The sequence below is a fragment of the Denticeps clupeoides genome, chromosome 5 (assembly GCF_900700375.1).
Source record: "Denticeps clupeoides chromosome 5, fDenClu1.1, whole genome shotgun sequence".
In the NCBI taxonomy this organism is placed as follows: Eukaryota; Metazoa; Chordata; class Actinopteri; order Clupeiformes; family Denticipitidae; genus Denticeps; species Denticeps clupeoides.
In genome coordinates, this window is record NC_041711.1 from 20,189,394 (window position 1) to 20,212,118 (window position 22,725).

The 22,725-nt window shown below is 46.4% G+C and overlaps 1 protein-coding gene across 2 annotated transcripts; it reads right to left on the reverse strand.

Annotated features, from left to right (window-relative positions):
- Positions 1–3,187: 3,187 nt before the first annotated feature.
- On the reverse strand, positions 3,188–20,869 carry LOC114790981 (glycogen synthase kinase-3 beta-like). Of its 2 annotated transcripts, none has more exons than XM_028981440.1 (11): positions 19,886–20,869; positions 12,282–12,475; positions 10,047–10,130; positions 7,842–7,952; positions 6,967–7,097; positions 6,609–6,715; positions 5,529–5,626; positions 5,333–5,428; positions 4,128–4,314; positions 3,845–3,943; positions 3,188–3,432 (listed from the first exon to the last, which is right to left on the reverse strand). In XM_028981440.1, the coding sequence occupies exons 1-11, from the start codon at positions 19,971–19,973 to the stop codon at positions 3,368–3,370; spliced, it is 1,260 nt and encodes a 419-aa protein (XP_028837273.1). In that variant the 5' UTR covers positions 19,974–20,869; the 3' UTR covers positions 3,188–3,367. The 2 variants fall into 2 exon arrangements, with proteins under 2 accessions (XP_028837273.1, XP_028837274.1); XM_028981441.1 differs by lacking the exon at positions 19,886–20,869 and adding an exon at positions 13,931–14,170.
- Positions 20,870–22,725: the final 1,856 nt, after the last annotated feature.

Below are 22,725 nucleotides of genomic sequence, written 5' to 3' on the forward strand. Positions count from 1 at the left end.
TAGATCCCACCGCCCCACTTTTGTTGTATTTCTGCAGGACGAACATGTGGCTGCCGTCTCACCCCAGAGCGAATGTCAAAAGTGCAGGTCGCTTGGCTGAAAGTCATCAATCTCACACACATCAGGACGAGTAAAAGGCCAATCTGTCTGGAGTCAGAGGACACACCTCAGCGACACACCTTGATATATAGCACTGGGAAGTCAGAGTAACAGTGTGATCGATCAACGTTTTCATGCAGCAGACAAATTGTATCAGCATTATTGCTACTGTAAATAGGCTCGCTCCTATTTGGGCAGAAATTAGAAACAAGAACAGCACATATTTGCAAGCAGCGATTCTTTTGCAGGAACATTTTAAAGATGTACAGAGACAGTGTTCATCGATGGTCCATATCAGTAGCATCTTTAAGCCAGAAATGAACCGCTGGCAAATGGCCGAGCTGCAATCTCTGCGCAAAAGCTGCGTCTCCAATAGGGGAAAGTGTTTCTAGCCAAGTGGCCAGTAAGGGGAGCGGTGGAAGCGGCGTGATCTTGATCCTGGTGGGAATGAAAAAGTTGCCCTCGACCGTGGGGTCGCCTGCACACCTGCGACCGCCATGCTGAGGCATGCTTAACTGCACCCCATCTGTGGGGATGGGGCGGCCTGGCACTTCTGTACAATCAGCACCCAGCAGTAAGAAATAAAGACAGATGATGTGTGTTGGCATGTACACGTGATTTTATTCAATGACCACATCATACTTTGTATATATTAATGGATCCATAATAGCATTTGTCAAATAAGCGGTACAGCATTTTCCTTCCTTTTTTTTTTTTTTCTCTTCTTAAACGTGCACTTTGTGCTGCTAAGTGACTTCTACACTGCCGCACCCCGGACTGGTGCCGACTGGCACAAAGAACCATCTGGAAGGTCTGCTCTCGGCATCTCATTCTCTAACGCTTACTACGTAGCTTAATAAAACCAGTAGGGAAGTTGAAAATCAAAATCAAAGAACGCTCATTCCATTTATTCTTTGTCATTCATTCAGTCTGAAAAGAAAAAGAAAAAAAAAAAAAAAAAAAAACACAAAAGGAGATGGGTAAGAGACAGGCATTTGTTCATTTCCAAGCTAAACCTACATTTTATTTAATGCAAATTACAGTACCAGATAACTACTTCTCTGAACCGACTCACACAGGAGAACAAAACTGGACATATTTACAAAGAGGACACATTAAGCATACCTTCACAAAAAAGAAAGGAAGGAAAGAAACGGGTCAAAATTCAAAAACGAAGTGTTCAGTCACAAACAAAGGCATTCAAGTGGTGGCAACTGTACTTTTCTGAGCAGGAACTTTACTCACACATGTATGCCGTAGTCTGCGCAGAACCAAATCATTTTCAGCTTTTTTTTTTTATACATATGCTAAACATTATAGCTTTACATGTAGAGGCCAGGTGATAAGACAAACATATCAATGGATGCAAATATTACAAAGCAAGCAGACCGATAAATCTGCTTTTGACAACATGGGAAAAGAAAGGGAAAAAAAATCAGGCACACTTTATTGAAATGGTACCTGCAAAGTAATGTACAGAACACCTTCATCAGCTCCATATGAACATGAGCTAATAGGCCATGAGATATAAGGCTTTTGGGAGTCTCGGAGTCGCAGCGGAAGCAAGCAGCCACGCTTTCCCGACATTTTGAAGGAACGACACTCCAGCTGATTGCTTCACTAAATGAGCTGGAGAAAAAAAAAAAAAACAACCTGTTCAGTGCACCTTGTGCAGGTACCATTCAAACAACGCAGGACATATTTGCTGCTACATGATCTCTCTGTCATGAGTGCCGCTGAAAGCAGAGTGGTTTACATACAATGGCAGAGCACAGGCATACAGATGTGGTCTTTATTGCCATAGATGATTAAAGAAAGTCCAGCCAGAGCATATTACATGAGGTGACAGACATATATATACACACACACACACACAGCCAGTTAAAATCAGCTGCATTCAAATAAGATCCATAAATGGAGATGCTAAAATTTAACAAAATGTAGCGACAAGATGAGTCAAAAAAAAGCCTGGACTTTTAAAAAGGCTATAATGTGGAGGAGCGGGGTTTAAAACAGCACTCAGTGGAGGGGGAGGGTGCGAGAGAACAGGAGGAGAGGGGTAGAGGCGAAAGGCACTCCCAACTCCAGAAGTCCACGCCCTGTAACTCGTAACTGACGTGTCTGTACTGTACTCTGCTAACGGAGGCTTGTCTACAGTCTCAATTAACAGTTCACTTTAATTTTATATCTTTTTTTTTTTTTTTTAATCGCCCTGATTTCATTCTTTTTTTTCTTTGTTCATATATATATATATATTTTTTTTTTTTAGATTATTATGTTTTTTTGTTTTTTTTTTTGCTCTCTATTAGCTCAAGGGTCTTAGTATTTACATACCAAACTTTATATGCACATGCACACACGCACGCACGCACACACACACACACTTGCACATAAACAGCTAGAATTCAGCAAGTACATATGTACACAGTTCTGTGACGCTCTGGTTGTGTGCTGTTTAGAGGAAGGGAATGGAGAATGGAAGACTAACTGAAACTGCAGAATGACAAATGAACAATGTCCTTCAGTAGTGGTTAAAAAAAAAAAATACACATAAAATCCAACAAAAAATAAAAAGAAGTAACATTTCTTCCTCTATGGAAACCCGGTGAAATGAGGTTTCAGGAACTGGTGTAGTCAGGTGGGACCAGTCTCAAACCATGGTCCAGTTCACCAAAAACCATGACATGGCTGTGGGACATAGAATCAGGGTTATGGGTCACATAATCTTATAACAGACACATAAACACTGTGCAGAACGCACGCCTGTACACTTCCTGTTTGCAGACGGAGCTCTCTGTGGAAAACTGTGGCTTTAGAGGCTACAGTGTGCAATTAAGGGTGGAGGCACCCTGGAAAAGAGCATGGCAACAGGCTACAGTTTAAACAGAACACTGAAGGAGAACGAAGTCTACATGTTCATGGATAGATACAAGTCTGGATAGATCTATTCTCATATATATATTAAACCCATCCATACTCAACCCACTCATCCAATAAAGGGAGAAGTGGAGAGCAGCTTTGTGACATCACCGTTGTCCATAAGAACAAATAAATAATAAATCAAAAAAAAAAAAAAAAAAAAGAACATGGAACAGGCTGAGAGAAAAAGGGGCGGTGGGGGTGGGGGATTACTACAGAAGTCTGACGTTGGTTCGGTCCATATGTTAATGTGTCAAGAGCCCCACCATGTTTCTGAAACATGTGCGGAGACAGAGAGCAGCAGCGTGGGATTGGCCCATATATGGGATGGTGTTGGGGATCTTGATGCTCAGGAGATGGGGTTGGAGGCGGAGGCGGAGGCAGCGTTGGTATTCTGACCTCCACTGTTGGCATCTGGATTGGTGGAGGGGGAGACAAAAAGAAGGATAGATAAATCAATCATTTGTTTGAAGAGAATGTAACCCTAGTTAGATTCTTTTAAACACCATTAGATTCAACCTTTTTTTTCCCAACTTTCACTGTATTATAACTATGCATATAATAAATAAAAAAAAAAGTCTTGAATCTTGAAACTGTGACATTAAATCCTTACTGGCACCAGTCACTGGTATTAACTTCTTGTCTAGAACCTGGATGTATGAGGACAACACGTCTTATATTCAGGTCACCATGGCATTTGATTACATCTTTTGACTTGACTTTTGCTTTTGAATGTTTGTTGTTACAGTCGAAAGAAGAGAGCAAGTGACCAGCCAGCGGCAGCGCACGTAGGTCAGTCACCGCGAGTCATTGTGACATGACTGACCTGTAGTTGCAGATGCGCTTGCAGGGGCGGTGCCTCCAGCCTGGTTTCGGGCATGAGCAGGGATAAGGATGGAGGCAAGGGAGGGGTTACTGGACAACTCTGTCAATTAAAAATAAATAAATAAATGGAAAACCCTGAGGCAATAGCACATGTACTCTGTGTGTGTGTGTGTGTGTGTGTGTGTGTGTGTGTGTGTGTGTGTGTGTGTGTGTGTGTGTGTGTGTGTGTGTGTGTGTGTGTGTGTGTGTGTGAGAGAGAGAGAGAGAGAAATTATTCCACACACCCTGAGTGGTAAAGTTGAAGAGCACTGGTTTATCACGCCCATTGGGCAGTTTGATGTTGGGGTCTCGCAGCTCATCAAAGAACGAGTGTGCACAAGCTTCTAGCGGGGTGAGACGGGCGGTGGGTGTGTACTCCAGAAGTCGAGAGCAGAGAGCAATGGCCTCAGGTGGTGTCCGTGGCCGGAACACCTACACACATGAACAGAACAATGTCATTATAGCAAACTCTCTCAGACTGGCCAAAACACCAAAACCAACTACTCAAGTACTCATCAGAAACCACCATGAATCAGCATAGCACACTGAGACGCTGCTGCATGTGACAGACTAGGAAATTGAGAAAAACTCCATGGTGGCGCTGCTCGGTTGGAAGTCGGTGGCTGAAATAAAATCCTATCCACTGCCTTCATCTGAGAGAAATCTAATGGTTACCTCTTTTGAAAGCTTGAAAATCATACTGTTACTATGGACCTTAATTCTTTTCTCAGTGCTGTATCTTGATATCAAAGCTATAAAACCTGAATTTCACAGTTCTAACCCAGGCATGGTTTATGCGTGAGAATGCATGCGCTTAGCACTTCCATCCAACTCTCTGAATCTACACAGGTAGGTCTAAAAGTGAACTAACTCAATATTCAAAACCAATCGGACCTGGAAAAAAGTCTGAATAGTAAGACAATAAATTTATCTAAACATGAATTAACATGTGTTAATTTAAAGTTTCAAAGTGAAGTGATTGTCACGTGATACACAGCAGCACAGTACACAGTGAAATTTGTCCTCTGCATTTAACCCATCACCCTGAGTGAGCAGTGGGCAGCCATGACAGGCGCCTGGGGAGCAGTGTGTGGGGACGGTGCTTTGCTCAGTGGCACCTCAGTGGTACCTTGGCGGATCGGGATTCGAACCGGCAACCTTCTGATTACGGGGCCGCTTCCTTAACCGCTAGGCCACCATTGCCCCCAATGTCTCAAAAGACACATGCAGTGACATAGTTGGCCACCTGAGAGCGCCTATGTCAAAGCAGAAGAGGTGAAATTGCAGTTACATGATTGCAGTGTTTAAAATTAAATCATTTACTGCTATGAGACACTCATTTCATTTAAAATGCGGAGGAGGAAGCAGATCGAGGCAGGTGGGCGATGAGGCTCGGCGAGCGGCAGCCAAGGTATGTGCAGTAATCACTGCCCTGCACTTGCTGACTCACCTTAGTCCATGGATGTGCCTTGATCTGTGGGAACTTGAACTCTGTGTAATTTGGGTTCATCTCACGTATCTGCTCCCTGGTGGGGGTGCCAAGAACCTGAAGGGGGGTGGGGTTCAGATGCATCTCATGAGACAATTTTTGAGTAGCATTAAATGCTCAACATAGACAGAAAATACACATGCGCAGGCATCTGTACCTTGATGATCTCAACCAGCTGATCGACTCCACTGTCACCGGGGAAAATCGGTTGCCCCAGCAACAGCTCTGCAAGGACACACCCAGCGGACCAAACGTCTGTGTGGTGGGGGCAAACGAGAGTCAGAGAAGATGGCTGTTAATACACAGACTGGACGCAGCGTGCAACGCTCTGTTCACACAACAACGCAAGAGTCACAAGCCTGAAATGTAACCCATGTAAAAAGGGCACATGCATACTAATAAAAATCCACTTTAGCCCATTAACTATGGATGTGGACTGATACAACTGGGTACTGGATGTTCGTACGCTACCCCCAAAAAAAACAGAACAAGCAAGCAGTTTTATTTTTAAATGCGTACTTGTTCTGGGATAACGGCCATGCGCGGTCATCCCAAACATTAGACCTAATCCTAGACTAAAAGAGAACATCAAATTCTCCATTCAAAAACTAGGCCTAATCCAGGAACAGGAAACTGACCCTAGGTGTTATAGCTGTTATTCCTGGCCTGAGCCAGACCCGACCCAGGTCTGGTTCGGGCTCGATTTTTATCATTTTAGTCAGACTAGGTCGGGTTGAGGTGCATCGTACAGTGTTCATAATGCACAATCAAAGATTCACCCCTCCCTGTTTGAAATTTGTCCTCAGTCATGTTCAGAATCATTACTGATGTGGGTTCTGCTTTCAGCGTGTTCACATTGCTCATGTAGTGTGAGCGGACAGGTCACATCAGATTGTACAAGTGTGCGAACATTATAAAAGAAAAAGCTCACGATTTATCGCATTTTTGGGTACAGATAGATCTGGGCGTTCACCCCATGACAGAAAACGACCAGGCAAAGTAAAAAATAAATCACAGTGTACGCCCATCTTAAGTCTAGTGCTTACTTGTTGGGTGAGGTCGGGTTCTGTCAGGCTAATTTTTTTTGTAGTATTGTATAATAATGTAACAATAGTATTGTACTTGTACTTTTACCATATTTAAGGCTGTTATCAACATTGAAAATATTCTAAAAACGTGGATTTCATGGATGCTCCATGATGCAACAGAGGTTACTGTTGTGTTGGCGTCGGCTCACCTATGCTGGATGTGTAGTCTGTGGCTCCAAAGATAAGCTCAGGGGCTCTGTAATAGCGAGAGCAGATGTAGGACACATTCGGCTCCCCGCGTACAAGCTGCTTAGCGCTGTAAGGGAGATACGAGACGTCACGCTGTACATCATTCCCGCAACCATGGTAACCACTCATATCAGTCTGCAGAACAGAACCAATTACGGAGAATCATGTACAATAAGACTAACAAGGGAAGTCCTCCGTTTTCTCTCTTTCTTCAAGCTGAGGAAGCTGCATGCTTACGGCGTGAATCATAGTTTAATAGAATAAAATGGAGCCGGTTCTTTTTTTTTTTTTTTTATCTGAGTCAGGTGACAACCGCACCTTCCAAAATCACACAGCTTGAGCACCGCCGTCTCAGGGTCCAGCAGGAGGTTCTGAGGCTTGATGTCCCGATGGCAGATCCCGAAAGAGTGGATGTAGGCCAGACTACGAAAGAGCTGGTACATGTACAACTGGGGAGAAAGGAGGACAACATTTGCTGAAAATCTCCACACTGACCTACATCTTTCCACGTCAAGGAAGAGTTTATGATTATTAGGATAATTATTATTAACGCAGAGTTTTTATTAACAGAAACATGTCAATATGGTTTCACAATATGGTTTCACCGTTCATACAAGCAAACACACACTGTCTGATCGGGAGACCATATGGAATACTCACCTCAAGGTGAGCTGCGCACCCTGGAGCACTTTTCAGCTATGTGAACTGGATACCTGTTTGTGTGTATCTGACTACCAACTAGGTGGGTGTAAGGCCAAGTAAAAATTCCACACTATTAGGTGAGTGTGTTTGTGGTGAATGTAGGTACAAATTTGCAAATGTACTTTAATTCAATATTTATTATACATTCGTGCTGATTTAAAATGGCTGATCTATGTGTTTAGATGTTTCTATGTTTGCACCTAAAATGAAGTGAGCTCCTAGCAAACAAAATCTGATGTTTCTGGCTATGTACATTAGTGTATTATACCATTGATGGCAGCGTTTGTATGGAATGATGTGCCAGCCAGAACTGAACTGTTTGTGCATGCCATACATTTATAACATTCTTAACCACGTCTGCTAAGACCATAGCTCTTTGGAACACAATGTGCCTGTTCAGATGACAGGAGAGGACATTACAGGACAGTGTGTCCTCTACCTCTGCACTGCCTCGCTTGGACAATGCCACCCCAGCAGCAGGAGGAACATACCTTCACATAGACCATGGGGAGGATCTGCTTGGCTCGGCTGTAGTGTCTTGCCACTCGGTAGACTGTTTCTGGAACGTAGTCCAGCACAAGGTTCAGGTAGACTTCATCTTTCTGAAAAAGAGGAGTGGGGGGGGGGGGGCAATTGTGGCTATAAATGACACTAAACAAAAATATATTCATATTTTATCTAAATATAAATGGATACATGACATCCTATTATGGGTTGGGAATCTCTTTCCAACTCATTATTCGATTTAATGAAATGTCACAAGATCGTGAAGTGATTATATAACAATTATCAATATACAAAATATATGTAGGCAGCTTGATAATGATCCTGAGCACGAGGGTCCTGTCAAGCAGGGAAGTTTGTGTTTGCTGACTGATCATTTACTGTGCGAGCTCGACACTGAACCAAAATACTTCCAGACAGCGCTCTTGCTTTTTAGATTTCATAGCAAGCTCTGTACTGCGGAATTGTTTAAACTGTGTGTATCATTTAGCTGGGGGAGGGGCTTCCCACTGCAATGCCTGTCGAAAATTGCCAGCGATTTCCGTGAATCGGCAGATGCAAAACTGGAATCTAAGCATCGGTTTCGTATCGATTAATCTGACAATCATTTTTTAGACAACCCTAGTGTATAGGCAGATGTACATCAGATGTACAGGCTAGGGACAGTGGTGGCATAGCACTTAAGATGGCAGATGTACAGGCTAGGGACAGTGGTGGCATAGCACTTAAGGAAACGGCCCCATAATCAGAATCCCAATCCGCCAAGGTGCCACTGAGGTGCCACTGAGCAAAGCACCGTCCCCACACACTGCTCCCCGGGCGCCTGTCATGGCTGCCCACTGCTAACTAAGGGTGATTGTTAAAAGCAGAGGACACACTTCATTGTGTGCAGTGTGCTGTACTGTGTATGATCACTTCACTTTCACATAAACTTTAGCAATTTGAAACATGATGACACAACATGATGAACGAGAATTGCTGGTGTCTTCCTATTGTAAGTCGCTTTGGATAAAAGCATCTGCTAAATAAAGTAAAGTAAATGCTAATCGAGCCCCCCTGCCACCCTACAGTTGTTCCCAACGTGTGTCTGTGACCGCTGCAGTAGCAGAGCCAGACAGCTCCAGTCACCAGACATGACTTCACAGCTCAGGACAGCACATGCCCACTGGTCAGGAGGGACCAGATCACGTTTCATCTGGCAAGAGACCCTGATGCCCATGGCTGGGGGCCAGGCCACCAGGGTGAGAGTGGACAGCTTTCAGGCGAGACTGCGAGAAACAATGACGAACTGAGTACAATGACCGGGACTGTCGCACAGAAGCCAAAGTTCACTAAACACCACTGTGGAGCTTTTTGTTCACTACAAAGAAGAAAAGAGAACAATAAGCTCACCCTGTTCAATTGCTTATTTCACTTTCATATAGTTTCTGGCATCTGGTAAGTAATACAAAATAAATGTTATTCTTAATTCATTTTTCACTAGTGGTGATGATGTCAGTCAACACAAGATTAGTCAATATTCAGAAATAACTCTCAGTGTGAATCTGGAAGGGCAGCTGGAGCCCAGTGGGGGGGCAGCCAGTCTTCCGCTCTGCCTGTGGAGACGTTTTAAGGAGCTGACGCTAATACTGCTTCCTTTACATCTTAGCAATGATAATCCAGTTTGGTTTAACAGGATATGCAGTCGGCTTCTTACATGAATCGCAAAGTATGGGCAACCCATGGACGGGATTTTAAGGCCTAGTACTGATCCCTCGCTCACTTTCCGAGGACAGGACAGGACAGTCCTGATAAAAATAGGAGTCCGGACACATTCCCTTCTTCGATGACAGGACAGAACGCCAATGGGCTACAGGCCGTGAATGACTGTTGGATTAGCAGGAAAATCCCAGTCAGGGCTGCTGCTGCTGCCAGTCACGGCAAGTGGGCATCATGGGTGTCACACCGTGACCCTTCCAAATGGATCACGGCCACACAGAGCCAGCCAGGCTACGTGGATATCACGCACTACTTTCTTCATTCTATCTACCATATTATGCTGATAAGATTTTGAAGGACCTTCCCCCTTCAAAGTTAATTAAATTACATTAAGCTAAGTGTGGAATCCTAAACTAAATAGCACAAAAGATAACCCTCCTCATTTCACCCATGTCTTCAGAGCTACCATCAGCTGTGCCCAGTGTACCACTCACCTTATCTCCACTGGAGTAGAAGAAGTACCGCAAACGTACAATGTTGCAGTGGTCTAACTTCCTCATGATTTGAAGCTCGCGGTTCTAAAAGAAAGAAAACAGGAATACGTTTATATTGTGTTTTTACCTGATCGCTATTGTTCATACAATAGAAATGTACAGGGTATCAAAAGGTGCAGCGTGTGAAAATTAGGAATTTATATCTCCTGGGGCAGTGGTTCAAACCCCAAACCACCAAGGTGCCACTGAGCAAAGCACCGTCCCCGCACACTGCTCCCCGGGTGCCTGTCACGGCTGCCCACTGCTCAACAAGGGTGATGGGTTAAAAATCAGAGGACAAATTTCGTTGTGTGCACAGTGTGTGGTGCTGCAGTGTATCACAATCACTTCAATCTCTTAAAAAGATATTCAAATATGACAATTACATATTCATAGCAGCATAATAGCATTTTTTTTCTTACAAAATTCTTAAAAAAAATATTTTATGTCGCCTACATTTGTGGCAGCCTGACTAATCCAGATCACATACACAGCAACATGATGCTTACTACAGCATTGTGAACCTCCTGTATAGGTGCTTATGATGCTATCTAGCATGTTCCAGAACCACGGCAAAAACTGTCGATAAACCTGCCTGTGAGTGAAAATATGCACAAATCATATTAGAAACATCTTGCAACCCTGAAAGACAAGCCTCATGAGATGAGTAGCAGGGAGCTGGCAGGCTGGTTAATCAGCCACCTATCTATCCCGAAAGATATCTATCCTATTTCCCATACTCACACGCGTGACATCCTGCAGCCATTTGCTGATGTTGGAATATCATGCTGTGAAAACCAGCAGATCCATCAGAACAGTAGCTAATTCAGGTCTGCCTCTGCTTTCTAAAAATCTGCCTAAAAGAGACTAATCAGGTGGACTCAGTGAGCAAAGCTTTTGTTCTGTTTAATTCACTTAACCACCCATGTGTCCAAATACAATTACAGCAGAGAGACAGCACTGGTCAAAAGGAGAAGCGCATGGTGAACACACAATGTCGGAAAACAGCACAAGGATGGGGGCTCACGGGAAAAGCAAAGTGGTTTAAAATAGTTGATCTTGTTACTTAAGGTAAAAGCAAAAGGGCATCCCGTTAAGCGTTTTAACTACTTACATTACGTTTTTCCCTCACAGATCATAGTCAATCCACTAGAGGGCAGATCAGAGTCCAAACTTGCTCACAGCAACGGAGAATCACAGTGGAGAAGGCAGTAAAAGAATGGATTTTCTCTCTCCAGTCTCCTCCATGGTGTTTCAGTATACAATTGTGCCCAGTCAACGTCACATTTAGAGGTTTATATATTTTTACCATAGTGTTAACTCTTCAAAAATGCCCTGTCATTTCCTCTTTGCGACTATTGTATTATTAGTCACTGTACTACCCTCACAATGTCCAGTTGTACAGTATGAAAGAACACGGCACATAAATAAGCTCAATCAGGTCAAGTTCAAAGTGCTCTCGTGGCTTGTAGCTCACAGGAAGCCCATTGTAACATTATAAAATGCATGGGTGGCGTCAGACCAAGGACCATCTACCATTGGTAAAATGGTAAATGTAGACATTTCTGATGACGCATTGACTGATTCTGCTGCCATCACAGGTGATTACATCATAGCAAAGCCAAAGAGAAATTAAATTTCTAGAATTCAAAGATGAAAGGTACAGTGTCCAACTGGTCTGATCGGTTGACCATTTCAGTAATTTTCCAGTTGATTACTCTCATTGAGATGGGTTATAATTGCTTTATAGAGGGGAGGAGGAAGGAAAGTATGGACAATCAGAAATGAGAATAAGATAATTATGAAAAACTGCAACGCTGGTATTCTTCAAGCCAAAACTCTGACATCACTGGGCAGACTCGACCCATTCACACGCACACACACACACACTCAGTACCCACTCACAGCGGATACCACACATAGTGGGCCTCAGTCCAGAACACCTTCAAGTTGCAGAAACGCTTTCCACCCACGTGGGGAAAAAAGTCCAGACATGAGCAACTAAGGCAGAGTCGTGTGGGTGGTACTTGACTACATCTAGCTGAATAGCTGCTGACTACGAACTTCATGACCTGCAATACACCTTGTACGTTGAACCCATGCCTTGTGTACAATCATTTGATCCAGGTCCAGGTCCAGCCAAAATCCTGCCACAGTGGCTGGTTTATATAAAAAGATAAAAGAAAGAAAACTCACCTTGAACCTCTTATCCTGCAGCACCTTCTTGATGGCCACCATCTCTCCCGAGTGGCAGAGTTTGGCCTGGTAGACGACGCCAAAAGAGCCGTTGCCAATCACTTTGGTGTCACTGTAGCTGACCTCCTGGGGCCGGTCAGGGCCCTGGCCTGGGGTGGCCACCACAGTGGTCACTTTGCCACCATCTTTGTCCCCTAAGAGAAAATATACATTGAGGACATTGACGAAATAACAGAGAGCACTGCTCTCCTCATGTCACATTACAGGTTTGTGCATCTGGTACTGTGCTCCAGTTAGGCAGGTTTAGGGTTTTGGTGGAAAACTGTACATACAAAAAAAAAAAAAAAAAAAATCAGACTGTAGCATTTTTTAATGTGACCAAAGAGGGGAAAAAAGCCCACACACACACCACTCGAGTGACTTTCACAGTGTGACCAGTTCACACAGCAGTCAGGGTGACATTTTTTCATACATGACACCACAAGTCACCAGAACACACTCATTTCCTGCCAACCCACATCCTCCTCAGGACTTATTCTCACAAATGTCTGCTCCCTGCCACAGGAGACCGGTTCGACCTAAAGCAAGAGAAGGACGGCTTGCTGGTTTAAGAAATACAATATATTTTCTGAACATTATCGCAGTAAAATTTCAATAATTACAAAACCACAGAGCCTCGCCGCAGAATCAGTGTGAATGACCGGATCCTGCAGACTCTGTTATTAATGACTGAGCTCTCAAAGCGCTGCTCCAAAGCTGGCTGAAACAGAAATGGACTTGGAAAAAATGATTTCTTTTTTTAAATCCTCCAGGGGGTTGGAACACATTATAGACAGGTGGGGATTCCTAATCCTCAAGGTACTGGCATAACCCTAACCAAGCAACTTCTTACTTTTGTCAAATTCAGGGTTGAAAACGCCTTTGCTGTCGCGCTACGGAACGAGTATTAACTGTGACGAACTCGAACGACGTTTTAAAGTTGAAAATGGGAGGACCATTTGACACCATTCTGTCAATGCTACACACACAGCACAAGGTCCAGTCTCCTCCCTCCATTCCTCCTGTGTTCCTCCAGGGTTTCCCGGCTTGTAATACACCTTGTACACCAGGCCATCAATGTACACACGCAATCTCTGCTCTAGACGTCTCAGGGACACGGAACACCTTCATTCAAGCACTACGGCCGGCGGACTAGTGAGCGTTCCATCTGACCAAGTTCACTTCAAAATTTCACCCCTCTACATTATTTCCCCCCCCCAAAAAAAAATAAATGTTTAAATGATGCACAAGACCGTGCATATGGAAAGAGATTAAGGCGGCGAGTTCAACGCGAGAGCTGCATCTGGTGCATTATGTCCACATATGATACGTGCACGTGCACGCGTACAGGAAGTGTGTCATCGTGCCGCTGAAACACAGACAGGTCGGGCTTTAATCTGTTGATCAAAAGGAGCTGAGAGCCAATTAACCGGTGCGCCCGAGATCAGTGCAGCTCCCCTGCGGGCCGGCATTTACACCGTCTGCCTGGAGAGACCCCTCAAGGGCAGTTATATATAAAAATATATATACACACACACACACACACACACACACACACACTTTCTTACAAAATGGTGTAATCCACGCAAACCAATCATGGCTGCAATTACCTCCGCAACAGCGCTGCTCCGGCCCCCCAGAAAACCTGGAGCACGAGAGCTCAGACGCGAGAGCTGCTTTCCCCTTCATCGGATTCTGACATCAGCTGTTGCCAGCCAAAGAGGGGGCGGGGCTCCAGCGGAACTGCGAAAGACGTTTCCGGGGGAGCGTCTAGCATTCGGACAGCGCCAAAGCGGGCACTGCGGTCGACCGCTCCCGCGGGTCGCGCCGCCGTTCTTTCCGACTGAGCCCTCGCCCCGGCGTTTTTGTAATGGCGACGGAGGCTTCTGCCCGTATTCACCGCCGCTTCGTGCCGATCAGGAGTGCCAGGTCGGCCCATAAACGCATCCGCCGCCAGCTTTAAATCCCACTGCAGGCAAGAGGGCGTCAGACATGCTCACGCTCGTTTTGGAAAAGGGGCTTTCGAATGACATCACTCAGGGCACCAGATCAGATGTGCGGGGTATGAAAAGCCCTGGGTGAAGACAGCTAAAACTTACATAAAAGACCGTGTATAAGAGCCAGGAGAAATGAATGGAAGTCTTTTAACGAGAAACACTTTAACAGTACAGAGACATCGCATCTCATAAGTGACAAAACCTCCAGTGATAACTAGAATTCTCAGAATCAGAATAGCATCACACACACATACACACACACACCCTGAGCAAACCTAGAGTGTGCGGTAAGACATCAAACACTTCAATATAGAAGTATTCTAGATTATTCTAGATGGAGTGAGCGCCAGTTGCTCATTACGACTGTTCACGGGGCAACTCTGCTGAGAAAGCCATAAACAGCTTAACTTGGCAAAGGACAAAGGTCAAATCATGTAGAGAAGTCCCCAGAAGAGAGAGAGAGAGAGAGAGAGCGAGCGGGCGGTGAAACCGGACTCAGAACCGCAGCTGCAGCAGCCGGCACGAAAGCGCTGGCAAAGGCTTCGCCAGAGGAACTGAGACGCTTTTCAGATCAGCCATGCTCTGGACTCCAGGAAAACGCTTCCTTGGATGGACAACTTTTTCGCTGCAAGAACTCGGACCTGAACGCACGTCGCACCTCTGACTAAACCGCCAGACTAATTGTCACTATTCGCACATTACTAACTAAGATGCAGTACGCATCTTCATGTGATCGTATTTGACCCTTGGAAGAGTTCAGTGGTCTGGAAGTCTACTGAGCCATTTCCTAATCCCCCGCTCCCTCTCATTTCCTTCCTCGTCTCACGCAAACCGGTCCACTGCTCCTTCGGGCCACCGCCCACCCGCCAGCCCGCATCTGTGATGCGCCCAGAGCTCAGTCGAAAGGACCCGTTTCCTGGCGAAGTGAGTCACGTTCACGTCATCGCAGCGCAATTAATACGGCGTCACCGATCGTTCATGCGCCCCGCCCGCCCGCCCGCCGCCTGGAAGGTGTGGAGGCAAATCCGAGGCACTAACTTGTTCAATTAGGTGCGATTAGAAAACGCTTAAGCTACAGCTGAACAGCTCATATGACAGAGCAGTAAATGGGTTTCTCAGCTTCAAGCACACACACACACACACACACACACACACACACTCAGCTGTTCCACAAAGAGCAGAGATCAGGTTCCGTACCAAAGGTCTCTTCCGCACAACACGCTCCGATGCCGATCCCTCCTCACATCAAAAACCCCTGTTTGCTCTCAATTACTACATACGGCCTTTCAGGAAAAAACCCGAAAAAAAAAAAAAAAATCTAAAGCTTTTAAATGCTAAGGAGCTCGCCGCCCTCCGCGCTCGGCCACGTGCCTTCCGCACGCACCTGCGGTTCCAGCTCCGAGCAGCCGGGCACGCGCTCGTACGCGCACGCAACTATAAAAGCCCCAGCTGCCTTCGCCGCCTCAGATCCACAGCCAAAAGGTTCCCAGCCAAGCCTCACGCAGCGGGGGGGGGGGGGGGAATACGGGACCGGGACAAGAAAAACTAAATACCTTCATTTAAATACCTTAAAAGTAAAAAAATTATAATAATAATACTGTAGGGAGCTAAAGCGTGTTTCAACCCACCTGGTCTGGCACGTCACACATATTTGTATTTGAGAAGTGAAAGGATCCCACTTACTGCCATTGTGTCCCTGAGCAAGACACTTAACCCTAAGTTGCTCCAGGGGGGGACTGTCCCCTGTAACTACTGATTGTAAGTCGCTCTGGATAAGGGCCGTAAATGTAAATAAGAGTTGTGCAGGGCCAGGGGACCTTGCCCCTCGGCGGAGATGTTCGAGTGTCTCCTCAGCGCTGAGTCACAGCTCCAGCGCGCTGACGGCGAGCTCAGCATCCACCCGACGTACCGCGCCGGCAGTGAGTCAGCAGAGGTGGCGCCGTCCCCCGCGACCCGGCCGTTTCCGCCGCACGTGCTACTACTTGGCGATGTTCATAATTCATAACGTGGGAAAAAAAATTTTTTAAAAAATCATCATTACACGTAGCGCAACGCTGCAACAGGACAAACGCGGTGAGCGACATACTGCACCAAACAAGCTTCTCCGCCTCTTCCACCTCAGCCAGAGGGGTTATTTTATGCTGATCAGGCGGGACCAGAAATTCACACCAACGGAGAGCGTGTAAAAAACTGTCCCAGAGCGTCTGGGAAGCCCTGCTTTTTTTTTTTTTTTTTTTGGGGTCATCAAAAAAAAGGGTTTCATTGTTCTCACGGCTGCTCAGTCGGCGGCAAATAAATGCTGCACGCAACGTTTTCTTTCTGCCGAAATCCCGATGAACATTAAACCGCGATGAGCATACAACAGAGTCAAGCGAACTGAACACAGCCACAAAGCGCAGCAAAAGCCCGTTTGCCGCTCAGAGGGCGTTCGTTTCGGAACATCCGTAGGACGAGGCCTAAAAGCCCGAGGTAGGACTGGGCGATTCGGAACCCCACCCCCATATCAGTCGATATCAATACACATCATTAATCGGTTTTCAACCACGCTCATGTCTTTTACGCTTATGGTCGGTTGTCGTAGTGCAGATACTGTATATATTAGTGCTGCACGATTAATCTAACCGCAATCGTAATCGCGATGTCAGTCTGTGCAATTACATGAACGCAAAAAGCTGCGATTTAAATGTGACGTGTTGTCACATGACTTTCGATTCGGTTCAATGGAGACCTCAGATTCGTGACTCACATAGACATATGGGAACACGTACGTCAACGTCGCCGCCATATTGCGATAGGCTGTGCTGTGCAGTGAAGCATATACATAAAAATGCCTCACTCTTGTGCTGCTTGGGGCTGTACAAACCGCTGTACGCTCCAAACCAGATCCCGGGGATTACATTTCATAGGTAAGGCTGGACAATAGTTTTGAATATATTTGGCCATTATAAAATCCCGTTTTAGAAGTCTTAACCTTAGCTAAGCTAGGCTAAGCTAGCGAAGATATGCATTCCTGTGTTCAAGTCAGCCTCCAAACAACGTAGGCATTAACGTAGACATTAACTATTTAGACTGTTCTTAGCTGTTTAGTTAACTTTTTTCCCAAACTTTGAAGGTTTCCTAAAGAAAATAACCTCAGTTTACAAATGTTAACCTTAGCTAAGCTAACAAAGCTATGCATCCCTGTGTTCAAGTCAGCCTCCAAACAACATAATATGGGATTTTATAATGGCCAAATATAATCAAAACAGTTGTTTAGCCTTACCAGGGTTTGTCGTTCGACAGTAATGTAAAGAGTTTTTTGTGATTATTTGATTTTGTAGAATATTGTATTTTGAAAGCACTGGCAATTTCAAGTTGTTATAAGTAGTTTGTATGTTTCACTTTGAATGGACTGTCCCTACAAAAAGCTTTATAGAATTTTGGCAAAAGACTACCTGCACTGTAAATCCACAGCCAGGGAAACCCTCAGCGTGCTTGCGGCACACCCTGCCTCTACCAGACACGCCTCGCACGTCACCTGCACGCGCACGCAATGACTGGGCTTGACCCCACCCAGAAAGTGCCACTCTGGCGTGGCTACCGCCACGGTAGCAGGGCGAGTCAGCTGATCGGCGGCCGTCGTAAGGTTTGACGAATGGAGGGGAAAGAAAGCGAAAGCTGGGTGTTACGCAACACGGCAGAACCACTTGTCCGTGGAGTGAGGGTGAACGAGCTACTAACCTAGATCCACACTGACCACACCTCACGCCGCGCTCCTCTGCTCTGACCGTATTCGGAATTTATAGGGCTCAACATGAAAGGCTCTTTGCAAAGATAAAATGAAACGGAAGTTTCTGTGCAGCCTGCGGGTAAGTGGAAATCAACCAGAGGTTCACCGGCGTCTGACCCCTTCCAGCCCGAGTGGCCCCCTCTTCAGTTCATTGCTCTCAACCACAGACCGGTTTCGTGGCTCCACATTCGACCGCAGGCCACAATCAGCCTGTTTTTAAGCGGTTCTTCGTTTTTTTTTTTTTTTTTTACGACCATCTTGTGCTGCGCTCTGTACTCTCACACTTCTCACCGCCACACAGCTGACTCCATTTCTGCGCCCCCTTCTGTGCACGGCAACATCTGTGGTGAGAATGCAATAATGACTCTTGACTGCCATAAAGGTGCTATTTTTAAAATGCCAACCACTTTTATAGCACGCTCTACGTATATATTAAAAAGGCAGAGTTACTAGACGGCGTGATCAACATGTCCTCTAGAACAGAGCGCTCGGGACGGAGCTGCGGGCTCTAATGAAAAACGCAAGCAGTCAAATCATTTTAAAATCCACCACCACCAAAAATTTTTTTTAAATCTGTCTTGCAGACCCCCCCCCTCCCACCGAACCAGATAATGGTGCAGCGTTCCGGGGTGAGGCCGAAAGAACAGTCGACGTAGACCCTCCTAGACGTTCACTGTTCCACCCACGAGGTCCTTCAACGGAGCATGGCGACAAAATTAAGACAACAGGTCGACTCTGTTGTGACACTCAAAAAGTTACCCAGGGAACAAATACTCTGCAAAAAATAAAAAATGTTTTAAAAGACGACACATGACACCCAGTCACCCAATCAGGGCACAGAGGGTGACAGCCACACAGCCAAAGGCATGACACCAGAGGCCAGTGTGCGGCAGGGTTACCCACCCGCACCCACTGCGAGCAGAGTCGGGGGCCGTCGCGGCGTAACAGCGCGATGTGTCAGACATCTGCTCCGGCTGTGCGCTTTGTTCTTCCTCTCACAGAACTCCTGCCGCGGCGCAGCCAACGCCGGAACAGGAAGTGACCATTCCCCGGCGGGCTCCGCGGCCGACAGGAAGACCCCCGGCCGTCGCTCAAACGTCACAGCCACTGCATGCACAAAGTGACAGGGAGGAACCTTACTGTCCCCAAACGGTCAGCGGCCGACATGGAGGCAGGTAGGAAAAAGGGGGATGCTGATCGTGGCGTTTCACAAACGGCAAAATTGCGTCTTGTATGCAGCGCTGTCGATCGTTAAAACCGGTTTCCAGGCCCGGTCACACACCTCCGAGAGCCAAACTCCAATTGCTACACGTCCCGGGTTACCAGAAGCGCGGTTTCCTGGTTTGTTTTATCGACCTCAGACACCCCGTGATAAGGGGCCGTCCGGCCTGAAAGATCGGACCTCAGGGGTTATTGGGACGAGGACACCAGGGAGGAACAGCGCATGACTGACGAATGTGCTCCGCAGCCAGAGAGGCGTGGAATTATGGGACGAAGAGACAGTTTCACTCCAACGGCAGAATGATAAATGTCCAAAAAAAAAAAAAAATAGAGAAATAATAATATAACAACTAATATGATTTGATTGATGACTGATTGCACGTGTCGTCACCAACAGTAGCGAGATTTAAGCAGGATCCTGACCAATCAGCACCAAGTGACTTTTGAAAAGGCAGCGGAGGGGCACAGATCCCGGTCCCCTTCGCCGGAATGAGGTTTCCTGGTCACGGGGGAGGGGACGCGTCACGGTCGTGGCGCCGGTGGGGGACAGATGGAGGGAGGCTCGACCAGATACTCACGGCTCACTTTCATGTTGCCAAAAGCCGACGGCTGCGCCACTGGTTTGCAGCTCTCGGCGAAGGAGGTGGTTCTAGGCCGACTCGACATCGTCCAGCCCCAGATGTCCCCCTGGTCTCCGTCCGCGGTCAGGTTTGGTGGGTGGGGAGGCGTAAAAAAAAAAACGGAAAGGAAAGAAAGGGAGACCGATCTGGAGGACAAGTTTTTTTTCCCTATTTCGTACGCTTTAAATGCGAGTCTTTTTAAGGCCGCGTCCGGCTTCTGTCAGTCCGGCGGAGGAAAATGGGAACAGGTCAGCTAATTTCTCCCGTCCTGCCGTCGACCACGACGTCCGCTCTCAAATGAACCATAACCGATTAAAGCGCCTCTGAGAGGAGCCCCGCGGTGAAATAAAAGCTGGCGTCCACGCTGACAGCGAGGCGAAACGCCGTCGGGCGCAGTCGCTAGCCTGGCTCGCCGAGAGCTAACGGCTAACCTCGCGAATGCTAACGGGCGCTGGAGAGGCTTCGGCGGAGAGAAAAAGGCGGCGATGATATTAACCTCGGCTCGGGTTTCAACGTCAGTCCCGATGATCGGTCGGTTTCTGCGATTTCTAGTCTAGCTGTTCAGGCCGAAAAGCCCGACGGATTTAGCCATGGCGGCTCCCTGGCTCAGCGTTCAAATCGGATAAAAAAGGGAGAGATACGTAAAACAAATTCCGATCTTAAATCAATTCCGTCGTACAGCGTCGGAGAGTCGCTCGGCCCCATACGCGCGAAGAAATACCGGGGTATCTACGGTCCAGAGAGAGACCGACTGGAGCCCATCGACGCCTTTCACGGGAAAGTCGCCCTCGTCCGGGTCCGCGAAATTGTGAAATTTCTTCCCTCGATTCCTTCCCTCTCCGCCTGTAGCCGCTGCTCGTTCTCTTTTGTCGCCACGGCAGAATGTGCGCCGGTAGCGTAGGGCGCGGTCCCGGCGCAAGATACGCCAGGATCCGCCGCCGAGAATCGGGAAATGTGCACGCGCCTGCCTGCGGACGAGCGGACGCCGCCTCCGCCAATCCCGAGCGCGTCCCGGCGAAGGGGGCGGGCACGTAACCAGCCAACGAGAGTGTCGGAGGGTCCGGTGCCAAATTCAGAATGCTGCCCCTGGCGGCCATGTGGAGAAACGGCGACTGGTGCAACGAGAGGCCGAATCTCAGGCTGCAACTGGGCAAAGGAATCGCGAGGCGCTGCACGAAGCGGTCTTTTTGACGGCCCTGGGTAATCCTTACCCCTTTTAGCCCCATTTCACCACACCATTTTGTGTGGTAGCGGTTAAGGAAGCGCCCCCCCAAACAGAAGGTTGCCGGTTCGAATCCCGGTCCGCCAAGGTGCCGCTGAGCAAAGCACTGTCCCCACAACACTGCTCCCCGGGCGCCTGTCATCATCTGTCACTGTTCGCCAAGGGTGATGGGTTAGAAGCAGAAGATATGTTTCGTTGTGTGCACCGTGTGCTTTCTGTGTATCACAATGACAAATATTTCACTTCCTCCTTTTAATTGTTACGTTTTTATAATAAACGTTTTACAAATTTACATTCTTTACAGGCTGCTGTATACAAAATGCAGAAAGATGGTCAATATGCATTTCCCAGGGCATTAATCCCAGGAGCCAGAGTGTCCAGTACATGGCAGTAGTGAGAAAATGGTTACCAGTGAAGGCATCATGTACGCTGTATAAACCCAATCTGCAAAAAACAGTTACTCTTGTCTCATGATTGGTCAATTTATATGAAGGGAACACTGAATTTCTGCACTGGTTGTCTGATTTCATTGGAATGCCATTGTGCATTTTAGCATACATGTTAAATTTGCTATGTGTGAATGAAGTTGTTTGTCATTTTAGGGTTTTGAGTAAATATATGTGTGTGTTTAAGATTGGTGCATACTCAGGCCTTGCTTTTTAAACGGAAATGGATTAATTAGGCAAGTACACATCACAGGAGCAGAACAGCAAGCCTTCTTTGATGCAGATAGCATCATGAGCCCATTTACCTGCAGTGTTAGCCCAATTACAAAAGAAGGAACTTTGATTTAAGTGTAATTTTTCCTTTGATGTTGCAAATGTATCTGTTATCATTGTCGGTCAGCTCTAAACTAGACACTGATGGTAGTGCTACGATGCCATTTGCCAATATGCCATTGTGAGTAATGGCTCTATTAAAATAATCAATGCACAGTGTTCTGGGAAGGAAAATGGTGTTTAACAATTGTACACATTGTTTCTGGGTGCCATTTCATCTAGCATGTGTAGGGTTGTGTTCAGTGGAGAACCTGCCTTTTATTTTGCAAGAACACTTTTTTTGTGATGACAAAGGAGTAGGTCCTCTGCCCACAGGAAATGCAATAAATTGAAAACACCCTCTGAAAATAGCCTCACTCTCAGCTCCAACAAGATGTTGGAAAATCAATGCAGTCGTTTTGCCTCTGGTGGTGAGACTCATACAGACAGAGGGGTTTCATAACACACTAACCAATCAGCCTTATGGGTTATCAAGGCAAGAAACGCTTTAAACAAGATCTGAAACAAGACCTTGGGGGAAAAGAAGCAGTATTGTCCCACAATGAGTGTTCTGGTCCATCAGTAACCTGCAGAAGCATGTCCATCTTCTACCTACACAATCTAACTGCACGCCAACAAGACCTTCACTGAAAGGCAGTATTCTTTTACAGTGTGTTTAACATACATTACCCCGAAACTAAAAATAGCTTTTAGACAATGCAGAAATCAAAACACAGAATGGTTCAGTATGGAGACAGTTGCAGAAAAAAAGTTGATAATCAAAAAACAGTTTTCAGCTTTTCGTATCAATGGGACTG